Source organism: Lolium perenne, chromosome 4, assembly GCF_019359855.2.
Source record: "Lolium perenne isolate Kyuss_39 chromosome 4, Kyuss_2.0, whole genome shotgun sequence".
Lineage (NCBI taxonomy): Eukaryota > Viridiplantae > Streptophyta > Magnoliopsida > Poales > Poaceae > Lolium > Lolium perenne.
In genome coordinates, this window is record NC_067247.2 from 108,555,847 (window position 1) to 108,573,830 (window position 17,984).

At 41.5% G+C, this 17,984-nt stretch overlaps 1 protein-coding gene and 1 long non-coding RNA gene across 9 annotated transcripts; one reads left to right on the forward strand and one right to left on the reverse strand.

Annotated features, from left to right (window-relative positions):
* Positions 1-508: 508 nt before the first annotated feature.
* Positions 509-4,643, forward strand: LOC127293608 (uncharacterized). 8 transcript variants are annotated; one of them, XR_007845983.1, is made up of 8 exons: positions 509-1,107; positions 1,180-1,277; positions 1,377-1,878; positions 1,963-2,248; positions 2,322-2,415; positions 2,504-2,608; positions 3,456-3,656; positions 3,746-4,643. It is a non-coding gene; the product is annotated as an uncharacterized lncRNA (long non-coding RNA). The 8 variants fall into 8 exon arrangements; XR_007845988.1 differs by having other exon boundaries at positions 2,189-2,248; XR_007845984.1 differs by lacking the exon at positions 2,322-2,415.
* Positions 4,644-7,766: 3,123 nt separating this feature from the next.
* Positions 7,767-9,922, reverse strand: LOC127293609 (protein VAPYRIN-like). The gene has a single exon (XM_051323251.2). It carries the CDS (start codon positions 9,640-9,642, stop codon positions 7,981-7,983), a length of 1,662 nt encoding a protein of 553 aa, XP_051179211.1. The 5' UTR covers positions 9,643-9,922; the 3' UTR covers positions 7,767-7,980.
* Between the last annotated feature and the right edge of the window lie 8,062 nt (positions 9,923-17,984).

Sequence of the window (17,984 nt, forward strand, 5' to 3'; positions counted from 1 at the left end):
ATGCCGCTTGATGTTGATGTTGCTACTCCCCTTCCCGGATTTGAAGACAGACGGCTCCTTTTGTTGAGTTCTTGCTGTTAGTTTGGCTCAAGCTTTGGCTGGCCTCATCCTGACATGTTGCCATTTCCGTTTTATGAAAACTGTCGTAGTTTCTGGTCTGTAATAATTCTATAAAATGCTAGCAGTAGGCGGCGTCCCTTCCCCCTTCTCTCCTTATACTTTTGGAATACTGCTATTTTTTCGTTATCCTCGATAATGAAAATCGATCCCCTAGTGGGTCGCTTGGAAAAAAAAGATGATAAAACTAGCCTAAGGTCGTGCATGGCCTTGCTTATGCTGAGGTTTTTTCATAGGGTTTCTCACCACGACTAGGAATCCCAAGCTCCATGGTGGCCCCCTTTTTTTGAAAATTTAGAAATCAACATTTGTAAGTTTCAGAAAAATCAAAACAAAAAAGACCCTGGTGTAGATAATGGTGAGCTCTACCAGCGTGCAAATCTAGTCTACACTACTTAAAAAGGAGGAACATGTTCCCTATTCTGCCTATCATCTCACTACGACCGCTTTTCGTCGTACGTCGTGCTCCTTCGTCTCACATCGCTCGCTCCAAACGGGCCAAGCCCAACAAACCACTCTCCGCTACACCGTCTTCTTCCATCCGCGTCGTCAACGCGTATTCCCGGGCCTCTTTGTCCTCTCCTCTCCCTCTCTCCACCTAGGTCTATTCCCCGCCGCCACCGCACGAATCCCAGACATAGGCCGCGCGCCCTCACGATGGAGGTGGAAAACTGGATGGGGCGATGCCTCATCCTCGGAAAGGCCGGGCTGGAGTTCTTCAATAGAGTCGGCAAGGATGTGGAGATGGAGGAGGCCGTGCCGTCGTGGGCGGCGATGTCCATAGGCTGCTCGAGAGTCGAGACCCTCACCTGGCCGTGTCGTCCTCCATGGGATCCGTGGACGCCGCGATGTCTCCTCCCGCCTATTCCTCCGCTGTTCCATGGCTGCCGCCTCCATACGCCTCAAGCTCTGCGATGGGACTGGAGCCAGGGTCGTGGGCGACAACGATGTTGCGTCCGTCCCCGCTACTCCCCCTATGAGTTATGATGGGTTCGTTCCTTACTTGCCTCTCTTTTTGATGTATCCTTGTACAATCCCGATCTGATGGTATCTGTGCTCTAGAGGTACCAGATGCATATCATTGATGTTGATCATTCGTTGGTGACCTCCAATGCCTGGTTGTAAGAGAGTTCCTCCTTGAAAAACGCACCATATCATAGGTCGGCACATGATTAGTTCTTGGCCTGTCCTCTTGTTTCTCATATTCTTAGTGCTTGATTTCCTGAACTGCAGAACTGACACTACTCTTCTCTGATCAGGCATAAAGTCCAGTCCAAACACGCAAATGGTGAAGCCTGATCGTTAATATGCCAATATTTCTGCCCCACATATGATTTTAGTTGTGCCTGCACATGTGAAGGGAGATTATAGTTGCAAGATCTGAAAGCTATCCACGCTTCTTGGTAATGGACTCTCCAGTTGGTACTTGATGAGCTTTCAATATATATTGATTGTGTTGGATGCGTATATTTTTTTTAGATGGATAGCAAGTTGTATGTAGCAAGGGTTATTGGGAGGGGAGACTGAAACTAAGATCTATCCGGTGAGTTGAGGTAAAAGGTGGGGTGCCAGAAATATTCAATGTGATGTATGCACAAACACTTTTGATGCTAAAACTTTTGTACATGTATTCCATAGTATTTTTCCACATACACTGGTACCTATATTTCATCATACTTGCCACATTATATGGTTTCAGTTAGTACACTGCAATGGAATCTACAAAAGAGTACTATAAGGAGAAGCATGCAGCAACTTTCTGTACGTGAAACACACTACTTTTTTTATTTATTTTGGGTTCAAAACAAGCTTAGCTTAAGTACCACATACATGTTGTTGACCCAGGCTATTGCATAATACCATGTACAACATGTATTCTGAACACAAGATAATCATCATATGGTTAGTATCTAACAGTTGTTTTAAAAACAAGGGCATCACATACTGTTGATTTCATTTTATTTCCAATAAAAGCACTGCATTTTTTCATTTCCCTTTTTTCAACCATCATGCAAACAGAATAAGTGCCCTCATGTTTCTATTTCGGTTGAGATTTCCTTTCTTCCTGCAGGGATTATCAGAGAAGTGTATGCAAGAGTTGTCTGCCACCAAAGCAGATTCCAGATAAAAGGTAGTTATTCTACTACCATTTTTCTTTGTGTTGCAGCGTTTCTATTTGATTGATCGTTTTCTTTTCTTGAAAGAGTCAAATATCATTTACTAAGGACAAATCTGATAAACCAGTTCAGATGCATGTGTTAACCTTTTTTTCCTTCATGATCTCCGTGTCTTCAAATGGTTTGAGCCTAGCCTTTTCTCTCAAAATGAATATTGCAAAGAGTTGCATCTAGAAAGCCTTTATTCTAAAGAAAGTCAATTCAAATAGGATTCTTTCATCTATCTCGGCTTGCCCATCAGCACCATGACGTCGACTATCTGTACCCATACTGTACGTACTGAAGATTGAAAATTCATCTGACCTATAGTGAATGTGAGTTTCAGTACTATGTATCTGGGTCTTTAAATTTCTTATATTTATGCATTATTCATATGTGTGACAATGTTAGTTTTCTCTTTCTACAACGAAATTAATTCCAATGGTGATTGCCTAGAACAATCATCATGGAGGCACTGCACCTCTTCAAACATTTGTGATGGATTCTTAAATTACACCATATTTAGCTAGCCTTCTTGATGTCGGCATAGACTCATGTTTATGCTGGTTCGATACTTCGGGTGTAGGACTGGAAATTTTTTTAACCAGTGAATTACTTAAATTTGTAGGCTCACATGGTTTTTCATGCTCAGAGTGAGCTTTTGGGCGAGGGTTGTTGTTGTACTTCTGTGAGTACAACATCATTACCATGCGCTGAGAATATATCTATTTTCCAAAAAATTGCTTGTTAGCTCTATTTAGGACCAGACCTACTAACTCGAGGGCAAAAGCCGCACTGCTATCTCTTATACCTGGTGTGAGATTTCAACTCATATTGGAGAACAAATTTTGGAGGTGCTAAAAATCAAGGGAGGTTCTTGTTTGCCCTATCTAATTAATAGTTCCTAGGATGTAAGATCCTGAGGGTCTAAGACATATCACTATAATAATAGTGAATGCAATACCTTTTAAGCACGTGGTCTAAGACATATATGTATAAATAGTGAATGCAATAATTTTTCTGTATATGAAAGTTAGAAATATGTTATAACATGGTGTGCAGGATATTTTACTATTGAAATATTAGGTAGATGCAGTACGAACACCGTTCCTTAGTTCAGTATAAAAAAGTGGCAGATGGATATCAACAACTCAAATTTTAATGTTTCTTTTGTGATTATAGGCTAACCCTGAGAGGAGAAAGATAAGAGGGAGGTGTAACATGGTTCTTGCTGCTGCTTGAGGACTCCACTGAAGAAAAATAGAAGAGAAGACGGAGAGAAGAGAAAGGCCCGCATATCTTGATGGAGATCATAAAAATTTGTCTGCACACTGGTGACTTCTACCTATTTTTCTGTATAAGGGTATATTGTTTTTAATATAGGTAGAGATTCTGATACTTTCTAATTGCGTAACATATCACTATGTAGAATCATCAGAAGTGATTTTTATTTTGATGTTTCATTTGTACAGGTTGGAGAAATCTGAATGTTCAGGTTGGATCAGTAACCACTTAATAGTTGCACAATGCTTTCCAACTATGCTTTGGTTGAAAAGCATCTACTAAGCCACCCTTCCAAAAGGCATTAAGGTTGCTATTGCTTATATACAAAACCTGAACTAACTGTAGTTAACTATTTCAATTTTCTCACATCTAACTATTCAGATGTTGTGATTATAGGCTAACCCTGTTTGTGACTTGTGATTTGATTTTGTATTGACGACATCTGAATTAGTAATACTTGCCCGAGCTTATAATTTAGTACTACTGGAAATTCTAATTCCTTTTCACCATGTATATATCCGTGTTCTCGGTTACCTCATACTGCAGTTCTTTGTGAAACTGACGGTGATGGAACTTAAAAAATCGCAGACTTGATAATTCACAAAGATATGTACACATTTACCACATAAATGTTCTCATTTTTATATTATTCAGGATGCCATAGGTTTTAATATCTCTTTTTTCATTTCCTTTTCGTTGATCAGCGAAAGCAGGTCATGTGATTTTGGCTACTGCTTATTCCCTGCCCCATTGTGAAACTACGGACAAAGCTTAAATAATTAGATTGCCTAACATACCTCAATTATGCGTGCAATTAAGTCTATAATGTAGCATTTTGAATATCTTCATATTGTTTGTAGTGACCGCAGTTAGTCTTCGCCAGCTGCTGGCTTCAATTTCTCCTCAATCTGTATGTTCTGATATAAAGATTAATGAACCTGCTCATGTGATAGTTCACGTGTGAAGGGGAGTGTCCGTGGCTGCTTCAGTTGCCTATGATTGTTTGAACTTCATTGATGTTGATTAATATTTGATCTTTACCAATTTTGATCATTTTATAGAAGGCCAGTCTGCTTGTGCTATAAATGATTGATCTATCAAATATTTTATGTGCCTGATCATGTGCCGTGAAACTGAAATATACACTGCTTGATTTTTGTTGTACATTTCACTCTCGCAACCTTCTTATCTACATGAGCATTTCAACTGATGTACTACATACATTTATAATTTGTCGGTAAATAGATTCTGAGTATGAGAAATGGTTTCGCATTAGTTTCTGGAGTTTGTACTTTGATGTTTCCTTATTTTAGTAAAATGGGACATTTTTTTGGAACTTTTATGTTAGCTGATTGTAAACATGTATCGTGAAAATGATTCGGCTATTTTTAAGGTGGAAAAATATTATATTATAATTTCGGTGGTAAGGTTATTGTAGTAAAACTTACCTGGAATGTTCTTCTCCCATGTCATTTTTGTTGTTAGGTTATTTGTAGAAATTTTGACAATTGTTTCCAATTATTTTCATTCTCAATGTAGGCAAGTAAGTGTCATAATATGGCGACGATTTGTTCTCCCTAGCAGTGCCCACTCATTAGTACATCAGACTGTTCATATGGCCAGCAATGGATTATTATGCCAATAATGTATACGAAATTGACAGAGAATGGAATTTATTTCGCGGTTGAGCAGTTTAGAGCTTTGCTCTCAGCATACCTCCATCTCAACTATGAATTTTAGCTAATTAAAGTTGACATCAATAGATTCATTCTCACACTGGATACTGATTATGCATGTGTTGTACTAGAGGAGGGCAAGATGCTTCACCTTGCTTGGTCAGACATAATTTGTTACTCTACAAATGAATATGTAGAAGGATACTCTGGGCGGAAACCCCGTAGATTATGACCTAAATGATGAAGTTGCGGACATCTACAATGAGGTACAAATACATGTTTTGTTGCTTCATCTTCGGACCATCAAGGCCATCGAGTGCATCTTGCTACGTTATTGTGTTGTTCATATTGTCCATGATCTTTGCCTTCAAAGAGGTTTGATTGTGTCAGTTGTGCTTGAGTTCAGAGAGGAATCATGATCCCTAAATTTATCGTCATTAGATTTACTAGCAGGTTCTCACAGGATTACAGTGCTCTCAAGCATGGTATAGAAACATGTTCATATGTATTGCTATCACAGTCAAAATATAAGGATATCCTCACCTCACCTCACCTCACCTCAAACACCTCAAAGTATCAACTACAGGATGACACATCCTTTTTTCAAGAGCCCCCAAAGGCGATCGGGTTGGATGTTGCTTCCTAAGAGATGTTGATGTTTGTGGGTCTTGAATTGTAGAACTACAAGAATCTGTCTTGCTAAGGCCCATGCAATTTGGTCTTGATATGATGACGGTACAAGAAATTGTTGCAGGATTATAGTCAGTGGCACCATGTACATTGGTAAACTAAACGTGCAATCTATTCCCTCCCTTGCCTCAAATTTTGCAGGAAACTTTAGGAGTTGGCAACGATATTATCCTCTGTCCGCATCATTTTTCTTGGTTTCCATGGTCATCTCTTTTGGAGTTGTCAAGGAATCACTCCTTAAAAAAATTAGCATCCACACCACCGTCCTGCCGACGGATTTTTTACACCAGCCATTATTGAAGATTTGCTAAGCCACCTTTGTATTTTTGACATAGAAAGCTACGATCCAGGCTTGTCTTCTTCAGTTATACATGTGTTGTTTGCAATAATTAGAAAAGAAGTATTCCTTCAGTTATACATGTGTTTGCAGCATCTACGTTTTATAAGACAATAATACATCAAAAAGGACAGATTGTTGAGGTGACAATTATGACGGCCCAGAACACACGTTTGAGACTTACCGCGAAAGAGTAACAAGAAGACCTATAACTTTTTTTTGAGAACACAGTACAACGCAGACGCTCACAAACGCGCACATACAAACACCCCTATGAACGCACGCACGCACACCCTACCCCTATGAGCACCTTCGAGGGACTGAGCCGGCATATCTTGAGGTTGACGAAGTCACCACTGGCGCCTTGTAACCACGTAGATGCACTACAATGTTGTCTTTTATTCCGCTCGGTATTATCATGTTGTAGTACATTATGATATCACTGATTTATTTTAAATTTTCATATTGAGTTGTAAATTTTATATGTGCATTGAGAAATGAAATTTGAGGACCCGTGGCAACGCACGGGCATTTGTACTAGTGATACCAATAAGTGAACTTCCAGCTTTTATCTTGAGTCAAACATTTTTAAAACTGACCAACTGTATAGGAAATATTAGGGAGTGGTGTTTTGGAACATGTGTGCATATACTCCCTATATTTTATATTGAATCTTACACATATTTTTAATTTCAAACAAAATTGAACCAAAAGGTTCGCACATACATCTTTACGTCCTACACGCTTACAAAGTCATTTCATAAAAAATCGACTTATCCTGTGACGTGTGCAAAAAAGATAAAATTCAGTGCTAAAAATAATGCTTTTCACAAGATAAACTTTCTCCTTTTTACATAGACCATACAAAATATTGTTTTTTCTTGAAACTTGACAAATGTACATATATTATGGAGATGTACATGTAAAAAATTTATTCCAGTTTTTTGACATTTCGAAATATGATTTTTTGGTAGTGAGAACATATGCACCCGGGAGCCGAATTGAATTTCCGATATTAGGAGCATATATGATGCTAAATTGGTATACAATGAAACTATTTTTCAAAATTGATCTAGCGATACCAATATAGTGTCATAAATGCTGCTACGTTTTGCTATAAGTTGGTTAAATTTTAAAAGGCTTAACTTAAGAGATAGAAGTACTGCACTTATTCACAGAGGAAGGGACTTAGATGGTTCTGAGTATGAAAAAAAATGCTATCACAGTAATGAAACCTTTGCACAATCTGAGGGATCAGTCATGTTTTGCACATGAATTTGAAAGTTGGAAATTATGTATTTTTAATATCTGAAATTATGTTCGGTAAGGTTGCATATATATATATATCTGCATTATGTAGCTAGAGTTCATTTGGAGTGTATGCACATGCACAATAGAAGCAAAATGTTTATAAGCTATCTAGTTTTAGGTAAAAGTTTTGGCATATCATCTGTCTCCTATACTTAAAATGGTTCTAAGTACACAAAAAATGCTTTCACAGAAATGAAACCTTTGCACAATCCGAGGGATCCATTTTTTTTTTACAAAGTGTATACATTACACTACATCACCACCGTAAAACATATGTTACACTTTCTTCAAAACAAATTAAAAATAACCACCTCAGCCGAAACTAATCACAAAATTCCAATGAAAAGGCTGACCATTTCAACCAAAACCCCAAATGCTCTTCGGAGTATCAACAACTCGAGGTTGAACGCTAGTGCGACCACCCCACCGTAACCGTGGCAGCTTCGTACCCTTCCTTCCCGCCACCGAACCGTATGGCGCCACTGCTCCCCTTCCTCACCCTCCGCTTCCTGTCCATGCTCCCGCCCTTCGCCACCACCGGCACCACCTTCTCGCCGGCACCCTTCCGCCCCACACCGCCGGCCTTCTCGAGAAGCCGCACCACCTTAGACTTGCCTGACACCGCCGCGGAGGCCGCCGCCGTTCTCCCCTTCGCCGTCGCGACCCTGGCGTTCGCCCCGCTCTTCAGGAGGATGTCCACCACGTCCGCGCGCCCTGCCTCGGCAGCGCAGTGCAGCGCCGTGTATCCCTCGGCGTCGGATGCCTCGACGTCGGCGCCGCGCTCGATGAGGTCGCGCACCGTGTCCGCCCGCCCTTTGAACGCGGCGCGCATCAGTGGCGTCCACCCGTGCGCGTCGCGCCCTTCCACGGACGCGCCTCCGTCAGCGGCGCGGCGGACGGCCCGGGCCTCACCTTTCCGAGCGGCGGCCAGGATCGCCTCGCCCAGGCCCAAGAAGTCCATGATCCGCCCGTTGTGGCCCTCCTCGGCGGCGGCCTCGTAGGCCGTCTTCCCCTTGGCGTCGCGCACCGACGCCGTGCCGGCCGCGCCGTGCGCCAGGATGAGCCGCGCGACGGCCTCGTCGCCCCGCCTCGCGGCGGCGTGGAGCGCCGTGCCACCGTCCGTGCCGCACCTCGCGTCGGCCCTCGCGCCCGCCGCGAGGAGCGTCTTCACCGCGTCGCGGCGTCCGCCCTCCGCCGCCAGCCGCAGAGGGTTCTTGCCGTCCCTCCCTGCCGCGTCGATGGATGTGAAAGAGCCGGAGAAGGAAGCAGAGGAGGCGGATGAGCGGGGCGAAGCAGACGCGGGCTTCCCAAGAAGCAGCTTCAGGACATCGTTGTGCCCTGCGGCTGCGGCGACATGGAGCGCGTCGGAGCCGGCGGGCGTGGCGCCGTTGGCCACGAGGAGCTCCGCGATAAGGCACTCGCCAGACGCGGCTGCGATCTCGAGGGGAGTCCGGCCGCGGCTGGGCTTGTCGGCGTCGGCGCCGTACTCGAGGAGCACCTGCACGATATCCGCGCGTCCGAGGCCGACGGCAAGGTCAAGAAGCGTGTTCCCGGACTCGTCGGCGGCGTCCGCGGCGCGCCACTCGGGGTCGCTGCGGTCGAGCACCTCCCTGAGCGCCTCCACGGCGCCTGCCACGACCAGCCGCGCGGCCACCACGGCGCCCACGAAGGACGCCCTGATGCCGCTGTCCACGAACACCTGCTTCTTCCTGGCGGAGAACCACTCCGGGTTCACGGAGTCCAGCGCCGACACGGGCTCCCTCACCGAGGCGCCGGGCGCCACCACGCTGTGCAGCAGGAACGCGTCCTCCCCGCGGCCGCCGCCTCCCCCAGGACCTTCTGGCGCCACGGAGGACAGGTACAGTACCTCCACGGTGACCGAGGCGAGAGGCGCAAGGATCCCGGTGTGCGGGCGCACGGCGAAGCGGCCCCTCACGGCCGGCTGCAGCCTGAAGGCGACGGGCATGGTGTGCATCGCGTTGCGCAGCGTCAGCTCCCCGCTGGCCGGCCTCCCGGGCTCCACCCGCACCACCACCTCGTTCGTCGGCTCCGGTATCACCAGCCGATCCATCTCTGACTCTCTTTCTGCTACCTGCTCTTGCTGCCGCTGTAATACACAGGACTAGCTACTGCATCAATGGCGAGTTGCTGGTTGAGCTCGGGGTGGGGGAAGAAGCCATCAAAGGGAGTGAGACGAGTGCAGGGGTCTTATATTGAACGATGGTTTGGCCGGCGCGGCGTGGAGGCGTGCCACATGGTGGGTGTAAACAACAAGGAGGACTTGTTCTATGTGCTGGCCGCGGCTTGAGCTTTTTTAATGGCGGTTTTGGCGGCATCATAAGATGGAAGCTCGTTTCGTTTCCGCGGGGGCAATGTAGATGCGGTGTTGGGGTTTAGCGGCGGAAACTTCCCGGTGGCCTTGCCCGTCGCTGTCGCTCGTCATTGTGGAAGATCGTTAAGCTAACGATATGAACGAAGCAGATGTGATTGGGTGGTAAAATTTCGTAATTTTTTCTGCGATTTGGAGTTAGCAGCATGTGATGCAAAACATTGTAGCCAAATAGAACCATGTTTAGAATATTTTGCATAGCTTCTCAACTAGTTATTTACGAAGAAGTGAGCACATCTTATTTGGTTAGGCAAGTGAATGTATAACCTCATTATTATTCAGATTTATGTCTCTAGAACTTAGATTTGGGTTTTTATTATTTTAAATTGTTGTAGGGGCTGCTGATTTTTTTATATAAAAAAACTAGTTATTTATGCCATGCATTGGTATTTCATTTGATTGCTAGTACATCGAATAGCCTTTAAAGGATAGAAAATAATTATACTCCATTGATTACATTTTCAAAGAACATAATTGTATTTTTATATAAAGAACTGTCATTTACTCTATGAGCATATGGTAAAAACATAAGTATGTAACACATGCAGGCTAAGGGGGTCAATTGTTCAAATAACAATTAAGGTGAAGCAGGATCAGGATGGCTACTTAGCCAACTTTCATAATTAAATACCGTCACTGTAAATGTTCGTTGCCAACAATCCTAGGTTGTAACATGAGTTTCTGTCTATAAGCTCCCAGTGCATCATACTTTCCATGCACAACTAAAAAAAATCATAATGCTTTCAGTGCCTTCTCGATTTTTTTTCACTTCTCCTATATATATTGGTGTTTATCTTTCTATCAACACTTTTCTTTTCTTTTCTTGAGTAGTTAGTCCTGAACACATTGATTGTTTGCATGTACATTTTTTTGTTCTTTTTATCCACCCGCCCGAGCATATCTTATTGCATTTTTTAGTTGTGCAATGACATGTTTTGATATCTTGGACACATGATTAGTTGATTGGTAGTTTGGCCATCTAATTAAGACAATGTCCTTATTAGTGCATATTCACTGAAAATTGGTAACACATTATTTCTCGCTAGGTTGATTTTGTTAGCCTGGCCGTATTGTTTACACAACCAAAAAGACTTGTTATACTTGAAATCTTGAAGGATTTTTCATACTATCTGACCCACAACATCATCGGATGCTCGCTTGCATGCGTAGCACATTGCCGTTGATTTGTCTATTCTTATAACCATCTATTTCTTCCCAATAAACATGTAGGTCACTCTAACCATAGTAAAATTGGTTATGAAGAATGTTGAGTGCTCCTTTATGGATATATCTGAGGCATGTTATGTTGGCATGGGTCATCTGCACCCACACATTGAAATGGCACAGAATGGAAAATCAAAAAATTATTTTTATTGCATATTCCATACTTATATTGAACTTCATATGTGACTCTAACTACTATGTTTCATATAAATTTATTAAGGAAGTTGGAAATTTTTAAATTAAGTTAAGATTTAGTGAAATAATTTTATTTTTCATATTTCAAAGACCTACTCTAGAGCTTGACTAAAAATCAAATCGCTGATGTTTCTTCTTCTTGAATTAGGTAGACGTTGGAGTTGTATTGTTTTATCCACTTGATAAGAATTTCATATTAAATATATAATTTTGGATTTCATATAGATTTGGTACGAATCACGTGCTGGTAAACATTTAGACCAAATAATATTTATTACATTCTTAAATATTTTCTCATTTGAATTCACTCATTTGTTTCCTAAAATATGATTAAAATGTAGGGAATGTAAGTCGTTATTTTTATCTTTAATATGGTTTCTGTTTTCTTAATTATACCTCCACACACTTTATAGGTAATGATTTTAGTTTATAGTTCGCATTGTATGTGCTTGTTCATGTGCGCTATTTGCATGGATGGAAGTGGGATATATATTTTTTGATTTTTTTTAAATCCATTATGAACAGGATCCACCTTTATCTACATGTAGATTGTTGGCGCTTCATATATTTTGATATTTAAAATTATCATTATCTCTATTTTTCTTTCTATCATAAAGAAAAAATTTCCATTCTCAACAGTAAGCTCTATTTTAGGCATATTATGTTTGATAGATGGCAGCTTGTCAAGTTAGTTGAACGGACATAGAAAGCCAAATGTTAGGCTTCTTGATTTTTTTTCCTGAAAATAGCTCTCAACAATTAGTTACACAATTTCCTTTGAACTGTCCATAAACAGTAGTTGAAAGTTAAGAATTGCATCCCTTGTTGCGATGGTCGAAAAAGGTACCTTATTAATTCAATTTAGACTTTGGATTTTAAAATACGAAACCGTCAAAATACAATAATTGTATTAAGATGCTGACAACATTGATGATGTCCGCAGATGCACATTGTCCAGATCTGTGCTGATGCTAACTTTTTGGGATCAGATTACTACTGGGATCCAGTCCGGACTGCTGCTCTTGTTTTTTTTTTATCGGACTACCACTGATGGTTGTTATACCTTTTTCTACGTTAAATTACAATCTATGCCATTATAATTTGGGCTCCGACACGATCAACGGACCAAATAATTTTGTGTAAGCTGACAATTCTGGTGGCCATAGATAGATATTGCCTCCTTTCCAATGAATGTAAGTCGTATAAATTTAATATAAAGTCAAAACATACTAAGTTTGACAGAAAAATGAAAAGAAAATACCAACATCCACAATATTAAGTAAATACATTATTAAAACATGCTTTATATTGAATCTATAGATATTGATTTGGTATATTCCATGTTCATATTTTTTCTTTAACACTGATCCAACTTAGATTATGTTTTGCATTTTGACAAAATTTATGCATCTTATTCTCTGGAACCGAGGGAGTAGAAGTTTATTATTACTCCAGTGTAGTGTTAACTAACAGCATTCCTGAAGAGACTGGATTACAACTGCCATTCAGTTCGTTCAGAGTCTGAATTCCACAAAAGGATACATAGCTATCTTTTTGGGAGAACAAATTAGTGCAATTTTTTTTCGTAATGGCTGATGCTCATGGTCCAGATTACATGCCCAGAGCCTGAAGGGTGAATTCATTATTACACTGACCTTGTCCTGTGAGTGAGATCCCTGTTCCTGAACTGTTTAACCCATTGTGGAAAACTACAATCAGACTGCAGTAAATCGTTGCTATGTCATAATCAATCATGTCACTGTAATGCATCTAGGCCAACCTTGCAGTTTCTTGCCTGTCTATTTTGATGATCAACAACCCAACCGATATTCTGAATTTGAGACCGTCTTTAATTTATGCCATGACAGCAACAGACAAGACCAGTCTACCTGTGCATAGTATTTCCATGGAAATCCTCACAAGTAATTTTTTTTAATGTTTCAGTAGTAATGTTTCATGGGACTCCCCACCTCTGTAAATAAAACACTAATGCATTTCTTGGACTGTCCTGCCTCTTGTTTCTTACTCAGAAAATGACACCAAAATGACAAAAAATTATTCTTAGCTTGCTGCGAAAACTTCCGTATAGGACACTACAATGTCTTTGTCAGAAACCTTGCGTTTGTCATACTAACCACCCTTATGTGGACGGGCTAATACAAACCGCTTGTCGTGAACGTATCACTCATGTGGATTAATTAGCGTTAATTACCCAACACATTGCTAACCTCACCAACGTGTAGTCAAATTACTCAGCCCTTGGGGAAATTAAGGTCTTATGTGCTGTAAATTGCTTTGGTTGCTTCTTCTCTCCTAACTCCATATACAAGGTAGGTTTTATTTTCCTTGTAGCTCCAGCGAAGAGATTGGCATTTACAGTAGGGTGGAAGGACTCATGTTTATCTGCAATCCTATCTCTAACCTTAACTTTTTTGCAAGGTAAGTACAATATTTTCCTGTCATTGTTAGATGCATCACTTATTTGATGGATGGTTCTTGCTCTTTCTGCTAAGACTGATTAGACACCAGATTTACCGATGAATTAGTCCACGCACCCTTTTTGGCTCAGTATCTTTCTTTGTCTTGAAAAGTTTATGATGCTCTAACCAATTGCAGAAGACTGGGTAACCTGATAAGGTTGGCGTAGTCTCCAGATACCGTCCGGATGTGGCCTGAATTGGTAAGCCGGTAAGGTACAAAGACCTCAGTTATTTGTATGTTATAGGAAGAATGGTCGAACTAGTGGCCGTCCATGTGAAGTTGATACTTGATAGTGTAGTGATAACAAATCTTCTCACGGGATCCCATTGGGAGGTTAAAGATCTTATGGTAGAAAATGAGAATTCAGTTGTCAGTCGCGTGTTCGAAAAAACAAAAGAATTCAGTAGTAAGTAGTAGTGTTCAAGGAAAAAAAAGGGAATTCAGTAGTCAGTACATCATTGCAGCCAACATTCAGGATAAATTGCTATACAGCCAGCGTTAACTGAATTTTACGCTTAGAGTATACACAACCTTAAATACATCATTCCGCAATTGGTTTCTGTTGTACATATGCTCAATAATCTCCAAGCTGACCTTTAAGAAGGACAGTTAAAGAACTCTCAAGTTCAACAAAGTACAAGCAGTCAAGTACTAAACGACTCCCAGGTCTAGGTCTATATGAATCAGGGCACAAGCCTATTGGCCACTAAGATTTTGCAACTGATCTCCAGCACATTCCATAATTGGCTAACTTAGCTGCACGCCATCAGCAGCGGAGCCAGTCACTGACGTTGAGATCATGAAGCTGCCCTGACATTCAGACATATGGAGCGTTTCCTCTTCCCCGCATCGGTCTCTCGCTGTCGCGATTGATAGACGACACTGTCATTTTCGGATATCCCGTTTCCCGTATATCCGTACTAGCTGCGCACTGACATTTCAGGCAGCTGTTAACCATCAGAGGATGATGCAGCTGGAGTACGGCTAATCGCAGCTTAATTTTGGTGCTAGTCATGCTGAGCGAAAGGGAGCATCACAGCTAAAGCTCGAGAATAGATGCTTATTTTTTTCATGGATTTACACGGCGCTATTCTGTAATCTTCACTCACTCCTAATCATTGTAAGGCCAGTTTATGCTATGCGTCATAGGCTTATATAGCTGTTGCCTGTCCAGCTACGGTAATATTGTGTCATGTAACTGCGTATCTGATTATCTGGTGATTCCAGTATCCAGCACCATTTCACCACACTTCGTTCGATGCAACATGTTGTCTTTTCTCTTGTTCATCCGATGAGACGGAAGTTATTTTTATCTGTTTGCCATTAGTTATATGAAGAGAAAGGAGTAAACAGTTGCACCAGATATCGTTTGGAGTATCATCTATAGATCCTAGGACTCGGTGTGGAGGACAGCTGCACTTAAGCAGGGTAACTAATCATCAGCATGGTTCTCTCACAGAATCTTGTTCGTGGTTCCAAATGTAACGAATTTGTGAACGGTTATACATTCTTGCACTACAGCTTACACAAGTAGTCAAGTGCTAACAACGAACGCGTGATTATGTTTAGGCGTGACATGATGATTGAAGTGCCTTGTTTGATATGTTTGGTTCATGCGATCAATGGCTGTTGTGGAATTCAATTCTGTTCTTTTATTCCTAAAATGAATACCATGATTGAAAAGATCGAACCTGCAGCCAAACTCCCGAGAGAAAGCAAAGCACCAGACAGATTCTGAAACTTGAACAGAAGAAAACACCTAGGCAACTGAAATAGAGAATGATTCCTTGGACAATTTTTCTACAGTTACGATCTCGTAGTCATGTCCACTCAAAAGGGTGCACTTATAAAGATCTAAAAACTATCTTGGTTGCCTAGCTACCTTTTGGGCTTCAGGGCTCACCCGTTCCACATGTTTTTTACTCGTTGATTTCACAATACTTCTTTCAAGGGCTCTGTTTGCGATTCGCTTCCTTGCCGATGGCCTCAGGCTCACACGTCAACAGGGGAAGCAGTCGACTGATCATCTCCTGCTCTGCTCGATATCTTTGCTTCAGATGAACAGGGGCAGAGTCCCCCCGGAGTAACACAAACTCAACACTACCCTAGTTTTCTGCTGAAAGTAAAAAAAAAACACTGTAATAGTCTCCTGCTCTTCTCGATATAGATGCCGCCAGAATGGGGTGTATTGTTGGAAGTGGTCTCGTGCTCGGTTAGGAGGTTTGGAATCGGCCGGTGAAGCATCACCAATGTAATTACTACATGAGAATTCTACTACTTTCTGAAATCAAAGGTCATAAAACTACCTATATTTTCCTGGTAGACATAGGAAGAAACTCATTCATTCTCTTGTTCAGGATGAGGGCACGATCGTCGTGAGCAGCTGAAGTTGTATATTACAGCCTACTGCAAAGGATTATTTGACGCCCCTGATATTTCATTGGATGAATCCAGGGTAATATCCCCCAAGTTTCGGCTGAGAAAAATGCCATTCTTACTGCTTCTTATTTAAAGGAAGAGGTAAAGAAGGTTGTTTTCAAGATGGAGCATAATAAGACGCATGGACCTGATAATTTCCTAGCCAAATTTTATCAAACTTTCAGGGAAATTATCAAAGGCGATCTATTGGAGTTGTTTGGTGATGTGCTTGCCGGTAACTTAAGCTATTCCGCATCAACTTTGAGAAAATTATTTATTACCAGAGGTGAATGAGACGGAACAGATTCACCAGTATAGATCAATATATATTCTTAATGTATGCTTCAAAATTTTCACTAAAGCAGCTACTATTTGTGGCTGGTCACGTGGTGTGTCCTACTTAGATGGCTTTCATGCAAGGTAGATATATTCTAGATGGAGTTGTAACCTTGCATGAAGCGATACATGAGTTGCATCGTAAAAAGTTGAATGAGGTGTCCTCAAAATCGACTTTAAAAAGCCTATGATAAAGTCAAGTGGGTTTTTCTTCAACAAACTCTCGGAATGAAAGGTTTTTTCTGAAGAGTGGCGCGCCTTAATTAACATCTTTGTTTCTGGAGGAAGTGTTTCCATAAAGGTCAATGATGACATTGCTAGATACTTTCAGACAAAAAAAGATTTAAGGTAAGGTGATCCTCTTTCCCCAATTTTATTTAACATTGTGGCGGACATGCTTGCCATTATTATTGAGCGCGCTAAAGTTGATTGTCAGATCGAATGAGTGGTCTCCCATTTGGTTGACGAGGGACTGCCAATCCTCAAATACGCAGATGACACAATTTTATTTATGGAACATGACCTGGAAAAAGCGAGAAACCTAAAATTGATACTATCAGCATTTGAGCAATTGTCAGGTCTTAAGATCAATTTTCATAAAAGTGAATTGTTTGTTTTGGTGAGGCCCAAGACGATGCCAACATATATGCCGAGCTCTTCGGATGTGGGTTTGGTAGTTTTCCAATCAACTATCTAGGTATTCCGATCCATCGTCGGAGACTTACGTTAGCTAAATGGAAAAGCATCGAGGATAGGCTCCCAAAATGGCTAAGTAGCTGGAAAGGGAAATTACTATCTATTGGAGGAAGATTAGCACTTATAAATTTAGTACTCACGGATATGGTATTGTATGTGATTTCCTTCTTCCAACTGCCCAAAGGAATCTTGCATACATTGGATTATTTCCGTTCTAGATCCTTTGGACAAGGGGATAGTGAAAAGAAGAAGTACCGGTTGACTAAATGGAGTGTCATTTTCCGTTCAAAAGATCAAGGTGGACTTGGGGTTCATGATCTAGAAGTTAAAAACAGATCCTTGCTTGGGAAATGGCTGACTAGGTTGTTAAGTGACGACTGTGTATGGAAAAACTTGTTACGGAGAAAGTATGTTGGCTCAAAAGAGATTTCTCAGGTTGTATACAAACCTGGAGATTCTCATTTTTTGGCTGGAATTATGGCAACTAAGAAGCATTTTTCCCCATATGGTTTCTTCTCAATTAGGGATGGATCGGAGATATATATGGTTCTAGGAGGATAAATGGTTGGGAGCAACCATTCTTCGAGAACAATATCTAGCTTTGTACAATATTATACACCATAAAGGTGAAACCTTAGCGAAGGTGATGGAAACATCTCCATCGACTATGACGT